The sequence below is a fragment of the Aquarana catesbeiana genome, linkage group LG05 (assembly GCF_042186555.1).
Source record: "Aquarana catesbeiana isolate 2022-GZ linkage group LG05, ASM4218655v1, whole genome shotgun sequence".
NCBI lineage: Eukaryota > Metazoa > Chordata > Amphibia > Anura > Ranidae > Aquarana > Aquarana catesbeiana.
The window spans coordinates 175,204,356-175,232,273 of NC_133328.1; the positions used below are offsets into that span (position 1 = coordinate 175,204,356).

General features: G+C 45.5%; 1 protein-coding gene across 4 annotated transcripts in view; it reads left to right on the forward strand.

Annotated features, from left to right (window-relative positions):
* The first annotated feature begins 7,258 nt into the window (after nt 1-7,258).
* The window catches only part of LOC141144573 (acyl-CoA dehydrogenase family member 11-like), a 386,002-nt gene continuing 365,342 nt past the window's right edge, over nt 7,259-27,918 (forward strand). For 2 of the 4 annotated variants that reach the window (XM_073630369.1, XM_073630371.1), the window contains exon 1: nt 7,259-7,519. In XM_073630369.1, coding sequence (XP_073486470.1) covers nt 7,380-7,519 — 140 coding nt within the window. In that variant the 5' untranslated portion in view covers nt 7,259-7,379. The remainder of the gene's footprint in view (nt 7,520-27,918) is intronic. The other 2 variants (XM_073630370.1, XM_073630372.1) reach the window with 2 other exon arrangements.

The following is a 27,918-nucleotide window of genomic DNA, read 5'->3' on the forward strand; positions in this document are numbered from 1 at the left end:
CTATGAACAGGGGCAGGAAATTGTGGTCGTTGAACCCATCCATTTTCTCTGTAAGACACAACACAAGACAAAGCCTAATGTCCGGCCAAACTCCCCTAATCTTGTTACAATATAGGCTTCCATTTCGAAGCAGTATAGGCCCAAGTTTAGATCCTACCTTCGTTAGCACGATCGGCGTCTCCGATGCTCCTTCCTCCGCTCACAGATCGTACGTAAGACGCGCGCGTTACGATTTATACACACTGCGCATGCGTATAACTCCGCCCGCCCCTGACGTTCTTTCTAGTCTATTCCCCGCCCCTTTTCGTTCGGCGCAGTGGGGGAAGAGCACATGGCGGATAGACAGCAGGATCGTGCTAATTGTAGCAACGAGGAGGAGGAGGAGGAAAGGCCAGAGCCTGAAACGTCCCGATCCAGAAGGTGATTAAAGGACTCAAATATGTCCTTTGGGGAGATGTTGGAGATGGTGGACATCCTGAAGAAGGCCGACTATGATGGAAAGTATGGGCCTTACCCCAACCACAATGTCCGAAAGGCCAAGATCATGGCGAAAGTGGTCAGGAGTCTGCACCGGAAATTCGAGGTACGATGATCGAAAGATCAGCTCAGGAAGCGGTGGTCGGACCTGAAATTACGAGAACATGAGCAGTACAGAAAGATCCGGAGAGTGCTGCAAAAAAGTAAGTAGTTGTGCTGTGTTCCTATTCTTTATGTTTATTACGTTCGTGCTGCTCCATGTGCTTTTAGGAACTGTTGTACAGTTTAAAATGGCAACTTTCATGTTCATGGGCACATTATTCGTTCGGATCACACATTGTTATTTCGGACGATAAAATACCATTGTTTAGGCCATATGCATTTGGCCACCATTTTGACGCCCTATACTTGTCTTCAAAGAATTGGGTTGTGTAGATGGCTTTGTTACTAGAATGAAATGCAAACTAGATTGTGTGTAAGGAGAGGACACTGAGCAGCTGTTTTCACACCTGGACACTGGAGCACTATAGTGTGGGACACAAGAACACCATTTTTATTAGGGGGCCACACAGGTGCTCCAGTGTATACTATAGGGGGGGCTACATCTGTGAAGCTTTTACCAAACAGGTAAAGTATTGCAGCTTGACAAAGGACACTAAAAAAGCTACATGTTGGAACTCTGCTAAAATAGATAATTGTACCCCACTTCCAAGCAATGTTTCATCTTTATAGTTCTGCCATCAAATATCTGTGTGCTAATTATACCATTTTTGTTTTACATAGGGGAGAAAAGACTCGGAGGACACCCCTCATCCGAGGAGACCAGAGCCCCCCCCCCCTCTGGAAGAAGGGGAAATCCCCCCAACACAAGCTGAGCAGGAGGATGAAGACGTGGTGGAAGTAGTTACCACAACAGGTGAGTGTCTGCAACCACAGGCTCCGATAAGAGATGGATTGCGGCATTTTTTTGAAACCTAATTTATTTTGGGGTTCCTCTCTTTTTAGGTGATCGTGAGGTTGTGGATCCAGATCCCTTCACATCCGAAAGTGCCCAGATCCTGATCGGGGAGATCATGGGGTGTAATTTACAATTGGAAAACATCAAGCAAAACATCAATGATGTTATTCCAAAATATAAAAACATCATTGATGTTTTGGGGCGAGTTTAAAGTCCCTCCAAATCACTTTCTTCTTTTGTGTGCTACAATGTGCGAAATGTTTTTGTGATTTTTCCCAAAGCCAAATTTGGAAGATGCACACAGTGTGTCAACATGTGCTATCTGCCATCACGGGAGATCAATGGACGCGTTTTGGGGGTGCAACCCCTTCCTCAATAATAAAGTAGCGGTGAGGAAGGGCTTTCTCCCCCAAAACACATCCCTTGATCCCCCGTGATGGCAGCTAGCACATGTTGACATTGGGAAATTTGTGTGCATCTTCCAAATTTGGCTTTTCCAGGGGTGATTTCCCCCCATCTGAACGCTATATCAAACACAGTTCCTAAATACTCATGTCTGATATTGCCTTCCAGTTCTACCAAATGTGAACTTTGTAAGATCAAGATTTGTATCTTTCTTGTTGGTTTTACACAGGCCTGTTTTCTATAAAATGCACATTTTGATTTTGGATAATGACACCACAAAAATTGTTATACAACAAACATGTCGGTTTGTCAGAAAAACCTTTGGTAAATGCACATGTGATTGTGCAGGTATTAAAAAGATTGTTCATAAAGAATGTGTGGATTATTGTCTCACGCTACAACACTTTTGGGGTGATGTAATTGTTGTTTTATGAGAAAATGGGGGTTATTTCCTAAGGGGAAATCCACTTTGCACTACAAGTGCAGTTTCAGTGCAGTTGCAAGTGCACTTGTAGTGAAAAGTGTCTTTGCATTTAGTAAATAACAGCCAACAGTGCTTTGTATAAGGTTACACAATCACGATATTTTCTGCACTCCACACATTTCTGTCAGGGTCAGCTGAAACAAACACAAGCAGTAAATGTCCACAAAGAAGAGCCTGGGGGGAGATGCCTGTCAAGAACTTGAGGTCCTGCAGGCTTCTCCCTGTGGCCAAATACCGCAAGGTAGCGACCAACCTCTGCTCCGGAGTGATGGCTTGCCTCATGCAGGTATCCTGCCTGCTAATATAAGGGGTCAGCAAAGCCAACAAACGGTGAAACACGGGGTCCGTCATCCTGAGAAAGTTCCTGAAATCATCAGGATTATTCTCACGGATTTCACGGAGCAAAAGCATATGAGAGAACTGGTGACGCTGAAGCAACCAATTCTTGGTCCATGAACTCCTCCCCACCCTGTTCATGGACTGGACTTGTGTCAAGGTCAGGACCCCAACACCAAGCCCCCGCACAGCACGAACTGTACGAGGAGTACGCATACGAAACATGGCTAGTAAACGGTCGGCTGCTCAGAACGAAGGAACAGAACGCACTGAAGAACAGCAAGGCCTGTGAAGAGCGACCTGAAAAACAGCAACGAGCAGGCGAGATCACACAGAAAACTCCGATAGGAACTGACTGCACGCACTGGAGAGCAGATACAAACCCACAAGCACAAACTGAACAGCAGAAAACGATCTGAAAGCCACGAGTCTGAAAAAGCGCGAATCGTCTCTCACCAAACTTTTACTAACACGAGATTAGCAAAAGGAGCCCAAAAGGTGCGGCGCTTGGTTCTGAACCGGCCTTTTCTAGTCTCGTCCTACGTGGTGTACGTGACCGCGTGGTTGTCGATCGGAAATTCCGACAACTTTGTGCGACCGTGTGTAAGCAAAACAAGTTTGAGCCAACATCCCTCGGAAAAAATCCTAGGATTTTGTTGTCGGAATGTCCGAACAAAGTCCGACCATGTGTACGGGGCATTAGTGTCACTGGTCCCCAAAAAAGTGTATTTAGTCTCACATTTGTCCACCTCAATGTCGCTGTCCTACTAAAAATCGCTGATTGCTGCCATTGCTAGCAAAAAATAAAAAAATAAAAAATCCATAAATATATCCCATAGTTTTTAGACGCTATAACTTTTGTGCAAACCAATCAATATACGCTTATTGGGGTTTCTTTTACCAAAAATATGTAGCAGAATATATATTGGCCTAAATTGATGAATAAATTAGATTTTTGAAATTTTTTTATTGGGTATGTTTTATAGCATAAAGTAAAAAATATTGTTTTTTTTCAAAATTGATGGTCTTTTTTTGTTTATACTGCAAAAAATAAAAACTGCAGGGGTGATCAAATACCACCAAAAGAAAGCTCTATTTGTGGGAAAAAAAGGACATCCGTTTTATTTGGGTAGTGTCCCACGACCGCACAATCGTCAGTTAAAGCAACGCAGTGCCGTATCGCAAAAAATGGCCTGGTCAGGAAGGGGGTAAACTCACTTAATGCCTCATCTGCGTTAAATTAGCCTCAGAACCTGTTTAATTAATATATGTTTGGGTTTAAAGGTCTGAGGTGGCAATCCTAGGGTGACCCCAGGATCTCAGGGTGATCTGAGCTGGTGGTGTCCCTGTGCTATTATGGGATGTACAGCCCATATGGTCCTTGTACCTGTATGGGTTGGAGTCCACCACCTTAGCACTCATCTTGTCTATCTTGCTCCTGTGTGTGTCCGGCTTGCTCTGCACTCTCCTCAGCTCCTGTTACAGCTCTTTGATCCAGATCTGCAGCTCCTCCACCTCCCTGCTGGAAGCTATCTCTACTCACTGCTCCTCCACACTCTGCCACACACACTGGCTCCCATGCCACTGCTGGGCTCTCTAGTTCACTGCCAGGTGATGCTGTGTGTCAGGTATATGCTGACGAAGTCCCGCCCCCTGGGACGTAACACATAAGGACGGAAGGAAATCGTGTGACGTTACCAGCGGCCACTGTTGTCTCTGTAAACACATGCTTGAATACCAAGCACTAGGATTCATTGCTCTGTTTGTAAGTGCTATTCTCTTTTTTATTCAGTAAGTATATATCTGGCAGAGAGCACTATGTATATTTTTCATTTCATATTACACTTATGAAATTGGACATCTTGTGCCCATTGTTTGGAGTCCATTGGAGTGCAGTGTTTATGCATACCTCCCAACATTTTGAGATGGGAATGAGGGACACCTACTACCAAACGTATGTAGGCATAGGACTGTAACACCCCCTTAAAGGAAAATTAACCAAAAAAAGGTTAATTAAATCCACAAGGGCTTTTTTTTACCACTACTATTCTTTTATACTGGCTTTTAAAATTTACAAATGCAGCAATTTAGAATTTGGATGAAAGATTTAGCACTGGGAAACACTTTTTGAAAGATAACAAGTACATTTTATATACAACTATATAGATCAGAGCAAAATGAGGGACAATGAGGAGGAAAGAGGGACAGAGGGACATTGCTCCAAATCAGGGACAGTCCCTTGAAATTAGGGACAGTTGGGAGCTATTCTTCAGCCATTGATACCCTGTTGGGGAAATACACTTGTGACCCTGGCCTCAGGGATCCACGCTGGGAGGTGAGCTGCTAGCACTAAAAGTGGTGGAAGTCTCTCACGGATTCACTTGCATGGATTGTATTAGCACAATTATGGACACATAACATTGGTTCTAATGTTGCTGCATATGGACATTTTATTCATTGTATTTATTTAGCGCTGAACTGTTTTTATTTGTTTGATGCTGTGTGTCTTCCTAAACAAATCTCTGCATCCAGGAAGAGGAGTCCCAGGCAGTGCAAACTGCTCCTCTGTCTGAGGCACTAGTCATTTCTGCTTCCTGTTTGAGGGGTTACACATGTAGCACCCTGTAGTTTAGGCAGTGAGCTCCTCACAAATGTACTTGCCAGGAGTAGCTATCCTGGTTGATTGATAGAGATCTATTTATTTCTCCCTAAGTTTGGCCTTGTTGCACTTTTCTCTTCTACCACTAGGTGGCCGAGTACTTGGTGGTACTAGATATGAGAAGGGAAACCCAAGGTCAGGTTATGGGTATATGGGGTATCTCAGCCAATGGGCAGGGGTTTTCTTGAATCCCTTGGCCTGCTGGGAGAACCTATACCAGTAATGGCGAACCTTGGCACCCCAGATGTTTTGGAACTACATTTCTCATGATGCTCAACTGCACTGAAGAGTGCATTAACATCATGGGAAATTTCCCATGATGCTCAACTGCATTGCAGAGTACATGAGCATCATGGGAAATGTAGTTCCAAAACATCTGGGCTGCCAAAGTTTGCCATCACTGACCTATACATTCGGGTGGAGTCAGGTGATCTATGTTCTGTGCCACCTGGATGGCTGTCTGGGTGGACATGTGTCGTGTGCCCCAGGCTGCTAGGCCGGAGATTGTGCCTATGCCGGGGGCATTTGGCTGCTAGGCTGTGTGAGGGCCTATCCAGAAGTAAGAGAGCAGCGCAGGGTTGGGATTGCAGCTTGCAGTCCAACCAGAAGTGACGGTTTTGCTGGCCGGAGAACCTGTCAGTGGTCGGAGGTGGAAGGGAAGCTGTCACCACAAAGGGACCAACCACCTTATCACCAGGGACCACAGTGAGTAACTGAAGCAAGTACTGGAGCAACAGTCTCACCAAATAGGCACGGTGGAGAATCGGGAAACTTCAGGCGGTGATCAATTTAGGGACCCAACCAGCAGAGGTGACGCTTGCAGAGCAGCCTGGTGAGGCAAGCCAGGGACCGAGCCGGTCAGCAGGGGTGAAGCTTTAGAAGTAGCTGGAGTGCCAAGCTAGGGACCCAGCAGGGAAGTGTGGGTGACGCTTGAGAGAGATACCACCGCAAATATTGGAGGAGCTCAAGTGATTCAGAGTCAGTGAATCAGGGGTCTAGTGAGAGACCGGTAGTTCAGTGTCGAAGAACTACAAGAGGCAGTTGCAGTGAAGCTGAAGGAACTGTTATGTTTGGTTTAGGAACTGTTAAAGACTGTTGCCATAGGAGACAGCATTACTGCATGTGCAGATGTGGCACCTTGCTGGGGCCTTTCCCTGCACAGCTGTCCTCCTATTGAAGTCTCGGAGTCTGCCAATTGAATCTCCAACTACTTAATGGTGTCCTAGCCCTAACCCTCTTTCTCCAAAAAATATAAAAAGGACTGTTAAGAGAAATAAAATCTCTTTTACATCCAATAAGTGTCAGGTACCCAATAACTTTGTCCACCTTGCACCCACTATGCCTTACAACCCACCACATACACAAGGATGTCCACTATCTTTGGCCTGTAGAGTTCTCATTAGACTGGACCAGGCCAGAGACCTTGCTGCATACACGCCAGTCATTCATATGTATTACCACTTAATGCAACTTCTACCATTACACTAAACACCACAACTAAATGTGTTATTAAAGATGACTGAAATAAAAGGCAGCTGTCAGCTTCCAATATGGCCGCCGAAGCCTCTTCCCTCTGCACTGGTGTACTGGACTGGCTTTGTTTGGTCAAGGTTTATTAACAGCATAGCTGCCAACTGTCCTTGATTTGGAACAAAGTCCCTCTGTCCCTCTTTCCTCCTCATTTGTCCTTCATTTTTGTCTGATCTATATAGTTGTTTAAAAAATGCACTAATTATATCTCAAAAAGTGTTTTCCAGTGCTAAACCTTACATCCGAATTCTAAATTGCTGCAATTGTGAATTTTAAAAGATAGTACAAAGGAATAGTAGTGGTAAAAAAAGCACTTGTATGTTTAACTAATCAATTTTTTTATGTCTCCTTTAAGGGGCCGTGGCAGGGGGGGTGCCCTATGCCTACATACTTTCGCTAATAGGTGTCCCTGATTCCCATCTCAAAGAGTTGGGAGGTATGTGAACAGCCGAGGTAAATTTGAGTCCAAGTTAAAAAATGACAAAAGAGTAAACAAAAGGACTTTACCCTGAACTTAGTTGAGGAGTGTGATGGCGGAGCTGGAGGCTGACACCAGTGAAGTGAGAGCTAAACACAGGTTTGATGAGCAGAGATTGGATGGATACCTGAGCACCCACCTGCCAGGCTTCAGCTCCAGACCAGGGGAAGCCCTCACCGTCAGGCAGTACAGGTAAGGAAGAGGGAAGGTGTAAGGACCTGCGCCTTGTACCCCAGGACCGATCAGTCTGTCATAGAATGGGGCAAATTCTGCACATAAGAGTGTCAGTTCATTAATAGAGAGGCTGGAGGTCAGCAGAATACAGTATTCATCCCCCACAATGAAGTTGCGGGTGTGTTTTTGCATGCGCGTTTGTAACATGTTTTTGATGCGTTTCTGGATGCATTCCAGATGCTTTTTTTCTTCTTTTTTCCTGTTTTTTTCACTGTACTGGGGTTAGGTGTGTTTTTGATGCGTTCCTGTGCATCCTGGTGTATTTTTGATGCATTTTACTGCGTTCCAGTACAGTCCAGTGCAGGAAAAAGGCAGCATGTTCTCCTTTTTTTTTTTATGGAACCGGAAAGCCCTGGAACTGACTGCACTGGTGTGAACCATGTCATTGGAAACCATATAACCTACTTTTCATGTGTTTTTGATGCAGAAAAAAATGCACTGCACAGCATGTGGTGTGTGAACTGGCCCTGAATCATACACACCCTGTGCCTTCCAGCCATTCTTTATGTTCACATTCTGCCCTCCAGTAACCCTTTATCCCCCTCATTCTGTCCTTCAGCAACTCTTCATCCCCTCACTCTGTCCTCCAGCAATTTTTCATTCCCACATTCAGTCCTCCAGCAATTCTTCATCCCCCTCATTCTGTACTCCAGCAACTCTTCACCCCCCTCGTTCTGTCCTCCAGCAATTTTTCATCTCTCTCATTCTGCCCTCCAGCAATTCTTCATCCCCCTCATTCTGCACTCCAGCAATTCTTCACCCCCTCATTCTGTCCTCCAGCAATTCTTTATTCCTTTCATTCTGCCCTCCAGCAATTCTTCACCCTCTCATTCTATCATCCAACATGTCTTCACCCCCCTCATTCTGTCCTCCAGCAATTCTTCATTCCCCTCTTTTGCCCTCCAGCATATCTTCATTCCTGTCATTTTATCCTCTAGCAATTCTTTATCCCCCTCATTCTGTCCTCCAGTATATCTTTCACCCCCTCATTCTGTCCTCCAGCAATTCTTCATCTCCCTCATTTTGTCCTCCAGCAATTCTTCACCCCCCTCATTCTGTCCTCCAGCAATTCTTCATCCCCTTCTTTTTGCCCTCCAGCATATCTTAATTCCCGTAATTTTGTCTTCCAACAATTATTCATCCCCCTCATTTTGTCCTCCAGCATATCTTTAACCCCCTCATTCTGTCCTCCAGCAATTCTTTATCCTCCTCATTCTGTCCTTCAGCAATTCTTCACCCCCCTCACTCTGCCCTGCAGCAATTCTTCACCCCCCTCATTCTGCCCACCAGCAATTTTTCATCCCCCTCATTCTGCCCTCCAGCATATATTCAGCCCCCTCATTCTGTCCTCCAGCAATTCTTCACCCCCCTCATTCTGTCCTCCAGCAATTCTTCAACCCCCTCATTCTGTCCTCCAGCAATTCTTCACCCCCCTCATTCTGTCCAGCAATTCTTCACCCTCCACCTCATTCGGTCCTCCAGCAATTCTTCATCCCCCTCATTCTGCCCTCCAGCAATTCTTCATCCCCCTCATTCTGTTTTCCAGCAATTCTTCATCCCCCTCATTCATCCCTCCAGCAATTCTTTATCCGTCTCATTCTGTCCTTTAGCAATTCTTCATCCCTTTCATTCTGGCCTTCAGCAATTCTTTATCCCTGTCATTCAACCCTCCAACAATTATTTATTCCTCACATTCTGCTCTCCATCAATTCTTCATCCCCCTCATTCTGCCCGCCAGCAGTTCTTTATCCTTCTCATTCTGTCCTCCAGCAATTCTTCATCCCCCACATTCTGCCCTCCAGCAATTCTTCACCCCCCCCATTCTGTTCTCCAGCAATTCTTCACCCCCCCTCATTTTGCCCTGCAGCAATTCTTTACCCCCCTCATTCTGCCCCCCAGCAATTCTTTATCCCTCTCATTCTGTCCTCAAGCAATTCTTTGTCCCCCTCATTCTGCCCCTCCAGTAATTCTTTATCCCTTAATACAGGGGGAAAAAAGAATTTGGGACTGAATGAAATTATGGTCTGGTAAAGCCATGTATTTCCATCCCTATTAATATGAAAAAAGGAAGAGGCAAGGGGGCGGGACTTTATATGAAACACATGGTTGCAATACGGTCAATTGGTGGACATACGAAAAGTTTAATAATATAAATACACAATTAGCTGATGTCAGTTTGGAAAAGATTTAACATGACAAAAACATAGGTACAACATGGTATTGCATAATAAAAATCCACAGTCCACCAGATTCATATGAGTATATATACATATTAGGCAGTATAGCCCATATGACCTGTAGCCTCGCTGGTTCTATCATGATAATTAAGGATAATAAAGCATATGCTAAATTACCTGTTTGCATAATTTTATAACAAACTATAAAAAAAGTTTTTTAGCAAAAGTTTTAGCAAAAAATAAAAAAACCAAGTGGTGATTAAAAACCACCAACAGAAAGTTGTATTCGCGTGAAAAAAATGATAAAAATTTCATATGGGTACAGGGTTGCATGACTGCGCAACAGCCATTCAAAGTGTGACAGCGCTAAAAGCTGAAACTTGGCCTGGACAGGAAGGGGGTAAAAGTGCCCAGTAGGCAAGTGGTTAAAGAGTAATGCTGGCCATACACTATACGAAAAATCGGCCGAAAAATCGTTCGTATAGACACTTCGTTTGTTTTTCGGCAAGTTAATGGGCACAAATCGATAATCGTTTGTGACGTTTTTGTGGAAAAAAAACGAACGGGAAGTTTGGAAAATTTCTGCCGAACGTACGATAAATTGCAAGGTTAATGTGTTTCCCGTCCGAACTGTCTGCACTAGGTATATGTAAAAAAACGAACAAAAAATTATTTATTCATGTCCACTGAACAATTTATCGGTCATTATATGATGGCACGATCGTTTGCGGTCACGGTCGAACGTTCGTTTTTCGAAAATGGGTTCGGCCGATTTTCTGTATAGTGTATGGCCAGCATTACTCCACATTTGTTGAGAAAAACACATTCCCACCTGGGTGATCTATGTAAATTGCAAGGATTTTAACACACTTTGTTGCAGATTCTTGTTCATTTGAAGATTTAGAAATTTGTCTGTATCCATGTGCTCAGCAGTGACAGCTGGTGTTTTTTTTCGGGGGGGGGGCGGCAAACAACCACCCCCCCAGTCAGATGGTGGCACACACCCCCCTCTCCACGCTGTCGGTCGGTTGGGTCCCCCCCGGTGGGTCTCGTGATCGGTCGGTCAGTCATCCAGCCCTGCACTTACCCCATCTAGGTTGCGGGCAGTGCTCCTACAGGCGTTGGGCCATGTCTCCTCCTCCTCTGCATCACGGCGGCTTCCACCGTGCGTCTCTTCCCTCCTCCTCCTAGACATCCAATAGGATCGCCTGTCCTTTCAGCCAATCGGGTGATGGGTCTCAGGACCCGCTTCCTGATTGGCCGAGAGGAGGATCAGTGTGACAATAGCAAATATTCATTCGCTATTGTCACACTACTGGGTGGGCTCGAAGTGCAATGCTCTGTGTCCCGAGCCCACACTTTTTTTAATAAATAAAAGGCAGCGCACACAATTGATAAAATCAATAATACTAAAGTTCATTAAAAAATTGATAGTGTGCAGAAAACACCAAATATAATCCAATGAGTGCTTCTGAATATGATCAAAAGTGATTCTGTGTCCAACTCCACCAATGAAGATACTAGCAGCTCACCTCATCGCATGTGCCCCTGAATTAACAGATAGGTCACAAACGCTTTTTCCCTTAAGGGGTAGGAGATTTTGTATCAAGGATGAATGCATCACTGGAAGGAGATATGCACTGATCTGGAAGAGCTATGGAGATACCTGGATCTGCATTGGCTCTGGTTCAGCACTCTGGACACAAGGCTCCGGTTCACGGGATTCATGCAATAAAAATGGCAATATATAGTTCTCTCTGCATGTTTAATACTTTATTAGTAAAAAAAGGTTTCCACTTACAAATGTAGCACTGAAACCCAGTGCTTGGTGGTCAGGCATAGGAAAACACAAGTATCGGCGCATGCGCGGTCGGCTCCAAGATGGCTGCTTAGGTCCGGAGCTCCGCGCTGCCTCAGCCATACGGCGCACATAGCGGGGGATCCGGGGCCCCGGGGGCCGCAAAAACCACCCACAACGCGGGCGGAACAGCTAGGGCACAAGCCCATGAAGGCAGGTTCGTTCAGGAGGGACCTGGAGCCGCTCTTTAGTACTTCGGCGGGACGGGCCGAATCCAAGATGGCGGACGCCATGCTGCAGACTGCACAGAACGCTGCACAGAGCGCTGAGGAGAGACAGGGGGACAAGCTATCTTATGCTGCAGTGACCCGCTCTTCCCATCCTGGGACGCCAGTGAGTACTATTAAACCTGCTACTCTCACCCCAGCATATACAGAGCCCATAACTACACAGTCGCTGGAGGAGCTTCAGCAAATGTCCATGGGGCCTACATCTCATAACACAGGGACAGGGCCTGTAATGGCTGACATCCCCTCTCACACACTGCTCTCAGCTCCGGACCTCTTCTCCCAACTGTCAGCCCTTCTAGACAGAGGCCTAGCTCAAACTGCAGCTAAAATCACGGGAGACATCAGGGAAGACTTCCAGGTATTAGGATCCCGGATGGAAGCAATTGAGGATAAACTTGACCATACCATTTCTAAAACCAGACAGAACTCGGCCCACATCCAGGTGTTACAGGATCAGCTGGACATTGCGCTCTCTCGTATCGATGATCTTGAAAATAGATCTAGAAGGGAGAACTTCAGAATTAGGGGGCTCCCAGAATCGATAACGAACACAATATGGGTTGTTCAAGACTTTCTCAAACTGATTATCCCTGACATCCCCTTCTCATAAGTTGGAGATAGACCGAGCTCACAGGCCACTGGGACCCCTCAGGAAAGATGGCCTACCTAGGGATATAGTGGTCAAACTTCACTACTTTTCGGTGAAAGAAGAAGTTATGAAAAAATGCAGATATCAACACCCTCTCACATGCAGAGGCCATACCATACAAGTATTTGCTGACATCTCACCAACCACAATACAAAAAAGGAGGTCGCTGAAACCCCTGCTTACTGTTCCATCTCAACGTGAAATCAAATATAAATGGACTTTCCCCTTTGCGCTGAAGTTTGACTACAAAGGCAAGACACACTCCTTCCGCAGTTTACAAGATGGAGAACGGCTCCTCCTAGACCTTCGCCTCATCTCACAGGAATCGGCAATGGACATGTCGAATTTATCTGCAGGATCTTCCAAACGCCCCTCTCCAGCGAGTCCTCTTCAGCCGGTCTGGGACAAGCCCAAATACAAACGCTCCAAAGAGGCCAGACCTCCATGACACAGCGAGTCAAGATTTTTTCTCAACACTAACTTTGTACCTGGTCTCTCCCCTCGGTGCTCAGTCTGAGATCGGAGAGATTCTGAGACAGATGTCTCCTTGACGAGGGAGGGAAGGGGGGAGAAAAAGGAAAGTTTCTAGGGGTTTTGTTTTCAATTGCCTTTTTCTCCCTTTGTTTTTCTTTTTCCCCTTCCCCCCTTTTATTATGGTTTTATCATTTCTAGTTAATTGATTTCTGGCATCTAGACCCATTGCGGCCTATAGAGGTCCATCTTATGAGAAACTAACTACAGGGTAACAGTGTTGCTGTAGGCTCTCCTGGATATTGGTCAGGGCTTAATGTTATTTCCCCGTTTAGCACTGGCTTCCTGGTGGTATTAGGCATATGGTTACTACTGTTAATAACTATGTAAGTTTAACATCTAATAATAGTCGTAGAAAAGCTTGCTAGATGGGTCCGGCTCCGCTCCCCCTGGGTTGGTTAATACGTGGCCTCCATCCCCCCCCCGGTTCCTTTTTTACCCGGGAGGGGGGGGGGACTGCTGGGTGGTGGGCGGTCGGGGACCCCTGATCCCCCAAATTAGAGTGTTTCTAATTTTATAGTTTGGGTGTTTAACTTAAGGTGCGCCGGGGCTGGAGCAGTTATGCTGCGCCTCCCCCTACCCAGAGGTTTAGGTAATTCCTTCTCCCTGGGTTAGGCATCCGCCCTGTACGCAGGGACAGGACGTGTATGGTTCTCCAATGAGTGATGTGCTCCAAAGCCCTCACTGCTCTCTCAGGCCCCTAGGGGGCCTGAAGTTCCCTTCCTCACCTTACCCTTCTTTCCCTCTTCTTCTTTCCTCTCTAACTACTCTTGTTTTTGCAGTTGGTCGTCTGCCTGTTGATGTCCATTTTCCACACAAGAAGCGAAGGGCTCCCTTCTTTGCGCTAGATACGGTTCTCCTCAGCTTCGTAGATCAGGTAAGCGTTGATGGATTGGTGGTAGGTCCACCCCCTCTGCTCCATGGCTGTTGACAATTTCCCATCTCCCCCACTACGGGTGGCGACTCATAATACCCAAGGGCTAAACTCACCTTCTAAACGAAGGAAGGTTCTGGATTATATGAAGTCCCGCAAACTTGATATCCTGTTTCTTCAAGAAACACACTTCCCGATCTGGTACAATCCCACTTTCCTTCATGCCCAATTCCCCTTATTCTATTTAGCTAACACGGAAGATAAAACTAGAGGGGTCACTATCCTCATTTCCAAGAGTTGTAGATTTACTTTACAACAGGTGCTGCAGGACCCAGAGGGGAGGTTTATCCTGGTGAAGGGTTCTATAGAGGGTAGACTATTTTCTCTGGTATCCTACTACGCCCCGAACACGGGTCAACTCAAATTCTTCAGTGACCTGTTTAAGACTCTTGATCCCCTACTGGAAGGCTCCATAATCTTTGGCGGAGACTCTAACGTCGCCTTTGACCAGGGTCTAGACCAGTGGTTCTCAATCCCAGTCCTCAGGACCCACCAACAGGCCAGATTTTAAGTATTACCTTGGGGAGCTGCAGACTAGAATACTGCAATCACTGAGCAGCAAGTGATATCACCTGTGATGTATTTCAGCTATCTTGCAAACCTGGCCTGTTGGTGGGTCCTGAGGACTGGAGTTGAGAACCACTGGTCTAGACAGATCCAAACCTCCACGTGCTCAATCCGTTCGCCCGACTAGGACCAGCTCAAAGATAGCTAAATTGATATACTTACAAGGCCTCACGGACATTTGGAGAGAGTTAAACCCAACCAAAAAAGACTACACTCATTTCTCCAATGATCACCAATCTTATGCCCGACTGGACCATTTGTTGATCTCCAATAGCCTAATTCCGTCAGCCCGAAAAGCACAGATTTCGGACACAGTGTGGTCCGATCACTCCTTGTTGAGTGTCACAATAAACAACCTTGCCCCACAAACCAAACCCGCCTTCTGGAGATTACCAGAAACGATTATTTCCGACCCTATTAGGAAAGTTGAAATAGAAAAGGCTATCTCGGACTACTTTACACTAAACGACACTGCTGATGTTTCAGCTGAAACCTTATGGGCCGCTCATAAGGCGACCATTCGGGGGAAACGAATCCAAATGTCCTCCCAAATTAAAAGGGATCACAGGGTGGACATTGACAATCTTGAAAAGACCTTCCACAAACTGTGTTCGGAGCACAAGAGAGACCCAGCCTGAGTTCCGGTATCACGGCTGGATGCTGCACGCCTGGAGCTCAATTTAGCTCTTTCAGTCAAAGCAGAAAAACGCATTTTATGGCAAGCAAGGAGCGAAATACTACTACCAAAAAGATAATACTGGGTCTCTCTTGGCCTCCCGACTCACACCGCGTACTCATTCGTACACCTTCCCTAGAATTAAAATGGCAGGCCAACAACACACGGCAAACCCTCTGAAAGTCATGGAAGCCTTCCATGGATTCTATGCGAATCTTTATAGTGAACATAAGTCAAGTGGGACTCGGGATGTTACCAAATTCTTGGATGACCTGCCGATTCCCACTCTGTCGGCAGAACACAGAGATAGACTTGAAGCTCCTGTATCTACTGAGGAAGTCCTAGCAGTAATTAAGAACCTAAAGAGATGCTCGGCTCCGGGTCCAGATGGCTTCTCCACACCATACTATAAAACTTTTGCGAACACTTTAGCACCGTTCCTAGCCAAATTTATTAACTCTAAAATCAAAGGAGAGCCTCTGGGCCCACAGCTGAATTCTGCGTTCATCACCGTCATCCCAAAACCGGATAAGGACCCGGGAGAAGTGTCTAACTATAGACCCATATCTTTGATCAATAACGATCTAAAAATAATGACTAAAATTATGGCTGACCGTTTAGCGTCCTTTATCGGGTCTTATATAGACAAGGACCAGGTAGGGTTCATACCTGGACGAAAGGGTCCTGACCAAATCAGAAGAAAAGTTGATGTGGTCTCGATCTTACAGTTGGGATGGGATGGCGGTGGTGATCAAAAAGGTATGTTGTTGTCGGTAGACCTACAAAAGGCTTTCGACTCCGTTTCCTGGTCTTATCAGTTTTCTATGCTAGAAAAATGAGGCTTTGGCCCCCGATTCTCCGGCCTACTTAAATCACTATATTCTAACCCCGAGGCTAGGATTAAACTACAAGGACAATTATCAGAACCTATTAAAATAGCGAGAGGGACCCGCCAGGGATGCCCTCTATCGCCACTTATATTTGCGATAGCAATCGAATCGTTGGCGATTGCTATCCGCACTAACCCTGACATAGCAGGGGTCAGATGTGGCCCTAAAATCCACAAATGCGGCTTATTTGCCGATGATATTATTCTCTACCTTACGTCCCCGGTTACGTCCCTCCCTGTTGTCTGTAAGCTCCTGGAACAATTTGCCAAGACTTCAGGATTACATGTCAACTATTCTAAATCCCAAGCGCTCACTGTGTCACTCCCAGAGTCACTAGTTTCTCGGTTGAAGGCCTCCTTCCGCTTTTCGTCCTCCATATGATATCTTGGTATCAATCTTACACCTAAATGTGAACAACTATACCAGGCTAATTACCCCCCCATCTACAAAAAACTGGAATCAGACCTTAAACAATGGTCCCCGCACGAAATATCCTGGCTAGGTAAGATAAATTCTATCAAAATGACCCTACTCCCAAGACTGTTATATATATTCCGTTCGCTCCCGATCGCCATCAGAAAGGATCATCTTCTGACGTTCCAAAACAAGGTGGTCAAATTCATTTGGGGAAAGTCTGGCAACCGATTAGCGAGACAATCCTTGTATAATCTGAGAAACAAGGGGGGACTAGGCCTTCCAAATTTTTTTTGGTACTACCAAGCTGCTAGACTAGCTCAGCTATCCACTGTCTATTCTAAATCGGCCAGACCTGATTGGGTAGAAATGGAGAGGCAAGCAGCCCCATCTTTCACTATAGATTTTCTCCTCTGGTGCCCTCCACAGTCTAGGCCTCCCATCCTATCTCCCTCCTTGTCACAGTCATTGAGAATTTGGGACACTCTTAGGAGAGACCCCTCTTTGGTATCACAATGCAAACCATTAGCTCATATTTTCAGTAACCCGGATTTCCACCCTGGCCTGGATATCAAAGCATTTCAGTGGTGGTTGGACAGGGGAATGTACCGGATCGGGAACTATTTTACCTCAGCTGTACCAATTTCTCTAGCCCATTGCATTAAACATCTGGACCTACCCATTTCGGAGAGGTTCAGATATATGCAATTATCACACTTTCTTCATTCCATTTTGGGTCTCTAAACCGGACCCACCTCAATTTACCCCATATGAACTATGGTGTGGGCAGCTTCTGGAGCAGAGGAGGGGGATCCCCGTAATCTACTCCTCGCTTGCAACAAACAGTAGGAAAACAAACTTCATGCTGGAATGGGAGAGGGATCTTCAGGAATCCTGGGACCTGGAACACTGGCACAAAACCTTCTTTAGATCCTTTAAAGGCATACTAAATGTTTCATTAATCGAAGCTAGCTTGTAGGTCATCACAAGATGGTACCTAACCCCCTCCAGGCTTTCCCTCATGTATCCCTCGGTCTCCCCACTATGCTTCCGCGGTTGTCATATGAAGGGCACCATGTTGCACATTTGGTGGGAGTGTCCCAAAATCAGAAGCTTTTGGACTAAAATTTTTCACATCATTACTAAAGTCACAGCCCTGACGGTCCCCAGGTCTCCTCTAAGGGCTCTACTCAATCACCAAATTCCAGGGGCCCCGAAATACACGTATAAACTAATTTTTTTTATTCTGCTTGGTGCCAAACTCACTTTGGCCAAGGCATGGAAGCTCCCCAAGGTCTCTATTATAACAGTGAAACGGAAAATTTCATGGATAATGGCCCAAGAGAAGATGGTGAGTTCCATACTAGACACCTCAACACAGTTTGAGAAGACCTGGGAACCATGGGCTAAATACATAGGAGTGGGTTCTCCCTCACTCTCAAGTTCATAGTACTTAGTTAAAGCGGGGGTCCACCTATATATTTTTTTTTTTTTTAGTTCATTCACAAACTTTTCTTCTCAGCATTACATACTCACATATTGTGTGTAATATGTCCGCCTGTGTCAGATTTCGTCGGAAAGAATAACTTATATTATTCACTGCAGGCGGTTTCCATCTTCATTGTGGGCATTTGAAGCCCACAAGCATTTATTTCCTGGATGTGGTGAATGCTGTGCTCCCAGCATTCACCGCTCATTTCCGCACATGCTCAGTGGCATCCTGGGAAGCCTGAGACTAGCTCCCAGGAGTCTGGGAGAGGCTAGAAACACGCCTACTCCCACGGGAGGAGAACCAGGAAGTGCAAAGAAGAATAGAAAAATAAAAGGTAATTACGGCGATTTAAATTTTTTTAAACGGCATGTCAGCATCTAGGCAAGGAAGAGAATACATACAGATATTGTTCAAAATTTGGGTGGAACCCCGCTTTAACTCAGGAATGGACGGGCAGACGGCTAACTCTTATTGCTCCCTCTTTTTCTCTCTTTCACCTCTTTTCCTCCTCACCTTCCCCCCCACTTACCCCCTTATCCCCTTACGGGATAATTCGGGTTATGTCCCATGGTAACTACAACCTGCAACAGAACACATGTTCAATTGATCTCGGGACATAGTTTCTATGTTTTAATTGTATACTAGTTTCATTATATTCAGTTATTTTATCTGAAGTTAATGCTAGAATGATTTATGCATCCGGTTTTGAATGTTTATAACCCAGACAGTCCTCACTGGAAGACTAGAGGGTATAGCTAACTCCCTATCCGACTCGAGGCCTCCAGAAGCAAAATGTTATCCTCCTCTCCTACACAGTGAGTTCCCCACCTGGTGTGGGGAGACGAGGTGGTATATAAGGCCATCAGACGTATACAGGTTTAGTAAATGTATCTCGAAACTCCTCAAGTTGCACAAGGTTTTCCTAAAGACTGTCTTTCCATTGATTAGATTATTGAACAAGGGTTTAATTATTCTGTACATTGACTCAATTTTTCAGTGGATATCTTGAATGTAATGGTATACCCTGTTATCCTTTTGAAAAAAACAATAAAACACTTTAAACTAAAGAAAACACAAGTATCAACGATGGACACGGGTGACGTCACAACATTCACGTAGTTCTATACGTGTTACGTCCCAGAGGGGTGGTACTTCATCACCCTTTTTTGAAGCCTATTAGGGCCTCTGGCTCTAATCACGTTCTTCAAACCCCCCACTGGAATCCATGCATTTGGCTCTCTGCATGAAGATTAGGGGGCCGGATGCATTGATAGGGGGGCGACACCCGTGTGCCCCTAATTGAAGGGCTTCCACTGGTGCTCAGTGTATCTGTATGGGATAATTATTGTCACCTGCAAGGCTCCAATGAGGATAGTCTCAGGGTCTGTATTCCTTTAGACGTAATTTTTAATAACATTAATTTACAATGTTACTAGTGCCACAATTGTATATGCTATATTGCAATTGATGAGTATAACCTCAGATTGAAAACGGGAATAAGTCATATAAAAGTACCATCATCTAGATTGAAATTGAGGGATTGGGGAAGTGGAGGTGCCGGGGCAGTTACTGGTGCTGACCCACGCACGTCCACAACTAAAGAGTTTTGTTATGGACTATCTTGGTACTTGGTAATGGATAACAATTGATTTGTCATAAAATGAAGTTTAATGCATACAAAAAAACATATATAGAAACAGTGTATTTATTTTATATAAAAGCAAATTGTATACACCACAGTTAACAAGCTATTGACGGGTACACCCGTAGAGTTTCTGTTGAGAGGGGGTATACATAAAAATCCTCAACCGGTTTCGCGGCAAGAGACTGCTTCCAAGAGCTGGTCTTCTTATTTTAACACTGAATGTAACCCTTTGCTAAAACTATTTTGCTGTGTTTCTATGCCTTGTGTAAATGCATTATTTGTCTTATAGACCATCCCTCCTGAAGAAGCGGTCTCTTGCCGCAAAACCAGTTGAGGATTTTTATGTATACCCCCTCTCAACAGAAACTCTACAGGTGTACCCGTCAGTAGCTTGTTAACTGTGGTGTATATGCTATATTGTTTTTTTTGCTATTTTTTTCCCCACGAAAGTGGAGTTACCCTTTAAAGTTTAAACATGTTTTGCACTATTGCACTACCACATAAGAATACGTGGGTGGGATCTATTAAGCTGCTGAAAGAAAAAGAAATTAAGAAACAGGCTTTACTAACAAAAAAACATAAAAGTTAGCCTAATTTTTTAAAATAATGTGAAATATGATGCTATGCCGAGTAAATAGATACCTAACATGTCATGCTTTAACCAATTCCCGCCCGACCCATAGCAGATGACGGCCGGGCGGTGGTTCAGTTATCCTGACTGGGCGTCATATGACGTCCAGCAGGATAACATGCCGCCGCGTGCCCGCGCATCGCGGCGATCGGTGGAGCGGTGTGTCAATCTGACACGCCGCTCCACCGATCTTGGTAAAGCGCCTCCGGCGGAGGCTCTTTACCACGTGATCAGCTGTGTCCAATCACGGCTGATCACGTTGTCAATAGGAAGAGCCGTTGATCGGCTTTTCCTCACTTGCGTCTGACAGACGCGAGTAGAGGAGAGCCGATCGGCGGCTCTCCTGGTGGGGGGGGGGTCTGTGCTAATTGTTTGTCAGCACAGCCCCCCTTCAGATGACCACACTGGACCACCAGGGATCGCCACTAGAACCACCAGGGAAGGGGGCAACATGTGGATGGCCAGGTATGTACCCCATGGCCATCCACATGTGCCCAATGTGCTCAGTCAATGCCCAATCCGTGCCAATCAGTGCCCACAAATGGGCATTGATTGGCACCATTATATTGCAGTGATGCCCAGCAATGCCACCCTTAGGGGCATCAGTGCCACCAATCAGTGTCATCAGTGCCACCCATCAGTGTCCATCATGCCACCTGTCAGTGCCCATCCGTGCCCATCAGTGCCCACCTATCAGTGCCCATCCATGCCACCTATCAGTGCCACCCATAAGTACCCATCAGTGCCACCCATAAGTACCCATCAGTGCCACCTACGAGTGCCCATCGGTGCCACCTATGAGTGCCCATCAGTGCCGCATACCAGTGCCACCTATCAGTGCCCATCAGTGCCGTCTATCAGTGCCCATCATCAGTGCCCGTCAGTGCCACCTCATCAGTGCCACCTCATCGGTGCCACCTCATCGGTGCCCATCAGTGCCGCCGTATCAGTGCCCGTCAGTGCAGCCATATTAGTGCCAGTCATTGAAGAAGAAAATGTACTTATTTACAAAAAATTTTAACAGAAACAAAGAAAAACTTGTTTTTTTTCAAAATTTTCAGTCTTTTTTAATTTGTTGCGCAAAAAATAAAAACCGCAGAGGTGATCAAATACCACCAAAAGAAAGCTCTATTTGTGGGAACAAAATGATAAAAAAATTGTTTGAGTACAGTGTAGCATGACCACGCAATTGTCATTCAAATTGCGACAGCACTGAAAGGTGAAAATTGGCCTGGGCGGGAAGGTGTCTAAGTGCCTGGTATTGAAGTGGTTAAAATTGCGCATGCTCGTGGAATGGCGACAAACTACGGTACTAAAAAATCTCCATAGGCAATACTTTAAATACCTTCACAGGTTACCTGCTTAGAGTCACAGAGGAGGTCTAGTGCTAGAATTATTGCTCTTGCCCTAACAATCGTAGCAATACCTCAGATGTGTGGTTTGGATGGGGCACGTTTATTTTATTTTTTCTTATTTACTTAAATTTTTGTTTTTTTTACGCTGTCCCTTTGATTTTTTTTTTATCACTTTCATTCCTATTACAAGGTATGCAAACATCCCTTGTAATAGAAATAAGGAGGACAGGTCCTCTTTATTGAGAGATCTGGGGTCAAAAAGACCTCAGATAACTCATTTACCTTGAAGGGGGGAAAAAATATGTAATTCTGCATGTAAGGGGAAAAAAAATCATCCCTTTAAGCCAGAGAGGCAGAAGTGACGTCAGACATTGCTTCGGTCCTCCAAGGGCATAGAGCTGAGTGGGGGCTATCTTACCCTCACTTGGCTTCCTGCCTAGACATTGGCCGCACCAGATCGATGGTTCCGTTAAGCTCGGGAACCACCGGGAAGCGGCGGGATGGGGGGGCACCTCTCCTGTTGCCTATAAAAATTAATTATGCAGCGAATCCGCTGCTGGGACCACTTTTATATGAAAGTCGGCCCCCTACTGTAAATAAAGATACCGGGTTTGTGGCAGCTAGCTATTACAAATGCAGGTCAGTTGAGGAAATTACTGAGCTGCAGGGAGTACTGTAGGGGTAAATCCAAATCCAATCACTTAAAAACTCATATAAGCTTTAACATGTTAAAAGTTAAGTTTACTCTCTCAATCCCTTTTTCTAATATTTGGATGTTGGCAAGGTGGGGTCATCCCTTTTGTGTAATCTTAAAAAGTATTATTTTACTGTATGGGTAGTTGATGCTTGAAATGGTCTTCCAGCAGAGTTAGTGAGACAGTCAAAAAAAGGATAAAAAAAAAGTTGGAACCAAAAACATTGCAATTGCATATGATGGACACCCAGTTAGATTTTAGATCTTAGTATATACGAATAGTGCAGCACTAGAACAACAAATACATTACATAAATCTTTAAATCATTAAACAAAGATTGAAGGTAAAACATGCAGAAGTAGAACTAAAAGTCCCATATCAAAAGTCCATATATTCAGTGATGGGTACAAGAATCATCATCTGTGCTCCGTGCTCCGTGTTCCGTGTGGCATAAAACACTGCAGGTAAGGAAAGGGTCATGTTTCTTCAACCAGAGAGAGTCCTGCTACACACCCAGTGAAAGTTAGTACAACCTGCTTACCAGCTCTACATGACCACTAGATTACAGGTGGTCCAACCAAGCATAGGGAAATAGGTCTCCCCACAACCTAATAAGCTCTCTTCAAATCACACCACTCACACGGAACTCAGAAATAATCAAAAAAGCGCTTCCATAGTGCAGTAAATCCCAAATCCAATTCAATAAGTAAGATGATTGCACTTACAAGAGTTCAGATAAAATCAGCATGTGGTAAAATCCAGTAGATAAATGAAAGATTGCGGCGTCCCTATGAGATTCACTTCCAGGTACACTCGTGTTTCGACCTCTCGGAAGGTACAGCGTGATGACGTCCCCGTTGTAGGCTTCACCCTACGTGTTTTGTCACATAGAACGTCATGTAGGGATAGGCCAGTTGTAGATTTTAGATCTATTTTACATTTTAAGACACTGTAAGACACACATAACTAAAGTATTGCCAAGCAAATCTTTGACTACATTTTTATATGTTTTGTTCAGTTATTTAGCATGCTTCACTATACCTTCAAAAATTTCATTTTTACTGGTCTACCTCCCACAAATGAAATGCTTACTAATAATATGTTTTAAATATTTGTTTAATGAAACTGTATCTAAAGCCAGGACTTCTTTCTAAAGCCTCATACACACGATCGGATTTTCGGCAGGGAATTGTGTGATGACAGACTGTTGGCCTAAAATCCAACCGTTAGTACACTCCATCAGACAATTGTTGTCCAACTTTCCACCAACAAATGTTGGGTGGCAGGTTAGTAAATTTGCGGCAGACAACAGTCTGTTGTCAGATTTTCCTATTGTCTGCATACAAGTACGTTACACAAAAGTCCAAAGTACAAACATGCATGCTCGGAAGCAAGGACAAGCCGGAAGCGGTCGGTCTTGTAAACTAGCGTTCGTAATGGAGATTTACCATTCATGAAGTGGGAAATTATGAATTGTCGAAATGCAGAGCACAATTCTCTTCTTCTTTAATGGGATAAAAATGAAGCTGCTTTGCTGGTGATACTGATGGGGGTATGGCAAACGTATTTGAAAATTATTTTGTTTTCTAGTGATATCAAGAATAATATTAGTATGCTTGTTTTTTTGTTTTTTTGGCCAAGTTACCACAACACTATTATCCTGTAGTTTTTAATATCAAAGATACAGCTATGTTGGTGACCCTTGTTACTTTTACATTGTATTTTTGAAAATGTACTGGCCTACTCCCAAACTATCATTTGAAGTAAAACACATAGCCAGGTATTATTCTACACTTTTTTTTATTGTGCATTAAAAAAAGAAAACAAATAAAATTAGACATGCTGTCTGCCAATATAACTTAACCAAAAAGTGCATTTTATGCATCCAAAAATATAGAAAATATAACAAATCAAATCATTATTCAACCAAAAACAAAATAATTAATAAGTGGTGAAGGGGTGAAAATCCCCAGACCAGCGGCCTTTTTGGGGGTCTTGGGGCTAGTATTGCCATTGACCGCCATGTTGCTGTGGTGGGTGGGGTTGCTGTGGTGGGTGGGTTGGCTGCGGAGGTTATGTATGTGGGCCCACAAAATCACACAGGTGGGTGATGGCATAGATCTCGCCTGTCACCCCCCTGTTGAGGAGCTGCAGGATGAGCTCCTCGCACCTTCTCCTCTGGTCACCGGCCATCCCCTTAAAATATTGGCTGTCACCACAACAAAAAAATTCCCTCGCACTCATCTGGGTCAATACGGATGGCAGTAGTGGCCTGGCTGAGAAAGGAAGCTGTGGCCTCGTCCAGATTCCTGCTTTTCCTGGCCTTTTTAGCAGGAGGGCGAAGGGGTGGGATCTGGGACTCTGTCTGGCTGCTGGCAGGGGCTCCTCATGACTGACACTTTCCTGTGTATGAAAATGGGACATAATTAGATTTTTTTTAGGGTTTGGTCATCAATCACACACAATTTTAATCTCTTCACTGTTGCAAATTGAATGTGGACAAATAGCAAAGACTATCATTCTGACCCCATCATTTTTCATTTTTGTTCAAATCATTTTTGGGCACTACTGTCTATTGATATGGAAACCACTTTGTTAAGGCAGAAATATTTGAACAATAAAGTCTAGTTATCATCATTGTATTTTTGGATACAAATATGTTCAACAATGCTATACCTGAGTCAAGCTGGTCTCCTCCACATCGTCATCCTGTGCAGCAGGACCTGTGTGGACCTCCTGGAGCTGTGGCCTCAGCAGATGTCGAAAGGAGCATAGACAGCGATGGCCTGGGTTCTGTCTGGTTGGTCAAAAAACGCAGGCTATGGTAACACCACAGCCTGGGGACATATCGGTCATCCACTGCTGCTCCTGATCTCTCAGAGTCCATGACCTTGTTGTGCTCCCTTTTAAAAGTACTTCTCATGTTGGAAATTTTGTTCTTGACATAGTTGATGTCTGCCCTGGTGTACAAAGGCTTAACCAACTCGAGCAGTTTCTCCAACGCTGCCTTCCTCAAGATTTTATTGGAGTAATCTCGACTCTTGACCTTTCAGAGACAGGGCAGCTCCCGGTACAGGTCTATGAATTGTGGTAAAAAAATCAGACGCTGTAAATTTATCCACCATGATAAATTATATGATGTCTGCAAGACAAAACACAAGAAAAACCATAATGCCTGGCTTAACTCATAAGCTGGTCCCAATATAGGCCTCAATCTATGCAGTTTAGGCCACTAACCACCTATGCCCCAAATTCAAATTGTCCCTTTGTTTTATGGCTCCTTTCTTGCGTTTGCGAGCAAACGGCCTTCCCTCCAAGATCGTTCCTACAGCAGTTCCATTGACCGTGCATTCTGGCTTTATATACACTGCGCATGCATCAAACTCCGCTCTCAGTGCGTCATGACGCTGGGACATGACCATCTCTCTTCTGCATGCGTCACACACGGCGGAACATTCAGGAGGGACAACATGGTGGAATCGGTGGATCACAGGCATCCCCACGGTGGTGGAGCTCATAGGAGGCACAAAGTAAGCCCCATGAGCAAGGGTGAGATGGTGCGCATCCTAGAGAAGCATGACTACCACTGCAAGCTGCGCAATTACGAAAAGGCCCAACAGCCGAAAGGACAACATTTTGGATAATCGCCGCTTTGCAGGGTGAATTTTCGGTGCAACGAACAAAGAACCAAATCAGAAAATGATGGTCTGATCTCAAACACTGTGAGCAAGACCAGATGGAGTCCATACATAAGATCATCAAAAAAGTAAGCAATATTTGTATCTAACCAATATGTATACAGTAGGTGACCGCAATATTGTGTCAATCTCACCGCATTTCTCGGCGAGATTTGACACCTGTGAGCTCCGTCGCAGGAGCCAGCTCAGATGGCTCACTCATCGGGAAAGGAAAACTTTGTTTTCCTTCCGCGATGAGTGACAGGCAGTGTTGACAGCTGTCTGGTATGAATCCTGAGGGGGAACGCCGCGCCAAATTTGAAATGAAAAAACCGGCGTGGGTTCCCCCCCCAGGGGCATACCAGGCCCTTAGGTCTGGTATGGATTGTAAGGGGAACCCCCTACGCCAAAAAATCGGCGTGGGGGTCCCCCCCAAATCCATACCAGACGCAGTCCGGCCGGCCAGGAAAGAGGGTGGGGACGAGCAAGCGCCCCCCCTCCTGAGCCGTACCAGGCCGCATGCCCTCAACATGGGGGGGTGGGTGCCTTGGGGTAGGGGGGAGCCCTGCGAGGCCCCCCCACCCCAAAGCACCTTGTCCCCATGTTGATGAGGACAAGGGCCTCTTCCCGACAACCCTGGCCATTGGTTGTCGGGGTCTGCGGGCGGGGGGCTTATCGGTATCCGGGAGCCCCCTTTAATAAGGGGGCCCCCAGATCCCGGCACCCCACCCTGTGTGAATGAGTATGGGGTACATGGTACCCCTATCCATTCACCTAGGGAAAAGTGTCAATTAAAAAAAAACCACAGTACACAGGTTTCGGGGGGTCTCCTTCCGACTTCTCCCGGTGTTCCGCCTCAAGGATGGAGGGGCCCAGGCCTAAAACTGTTTATGTGTAAAATTTCTGATGGTGGCCCTGCTGGCAAGGCTGCATTAATGGGCACTGATGAGCCAGGCAGCAACCAGAAAGTGTTCTTTACCCCTTAAGTTCTGCCCTAAGCCCATGACCTTTGTCCCACCTAGAATATCCCCTGTCGGTGGCTAAATGAGTGTGTTTGAAGTTGTCACTTACGTTTTTGATGGGAAGATGGCCTTGCTGCCTCCCCTGTTGGGGCCCAAGCAAGGGTAGCCTCCCTTCGTCCCTTCTGATGGCTTGACTGTTGCCTCATTTTTTGGTGCCTCCCTGTTGAAAAAAGCAAAAAAAATTAGGTCCAAAAATAAAGAAGTGTCAAAAAACAGAACAAAATAAGAATGTTCATATCTGCTTTCTATTTTACTTCATCTTTAATATAACAATTCAGACAAAGATTATAGAAAACCTTATATATAATTCTCTCGAGCTACTTGGAGAAAGCACATATAAAGAGATATAATTTACACATACAGTACCTGACTGCGAGATTGTGTTTCCAGCGCGATACCATTGCGCTGGTTCTCGGCGACAGGGTACTGTGCATGTCGCGCTGGCTCACTCATCGGGAAAGGAAAACTTTGTTTTCCTTCCGCAATGAGTGACAGGCAGTGCTGACAGCTGTCTGGTATGAATCCTGAGGGGGAACGCCGCGCCAAATTTTAAATGAAAAAAACGGCGCGGGTTCCCCCCCAGGAGCATACCAGGCCCTTAAGTCTGGTATGGATTGTAAGGGGAACCCCCTACGCCAAAAAATCGGCGTGGGGGTCCCCCCAAATCCATACCAGACCCTTATCCGAGCATGCAGCCCGGCCGGCCAGGAAAGGGGATGGGGACGAGCGAGCGCCCCCCTCCTGAGCTGTACCAGGCCGCATGCCCTCAACATGGGGGGGTGGGTGCCATGGGGAGGCGGGCGCCCTGCGGGGCCCCCCCACCCCAAAGCACCTTGTCCCCATGTTGATGAGGACAAGGGCCTTTTCCCGACAACCCTGGCCGTTGGTTGTCGGGGTCTGTGGGCGGGGGGCTTA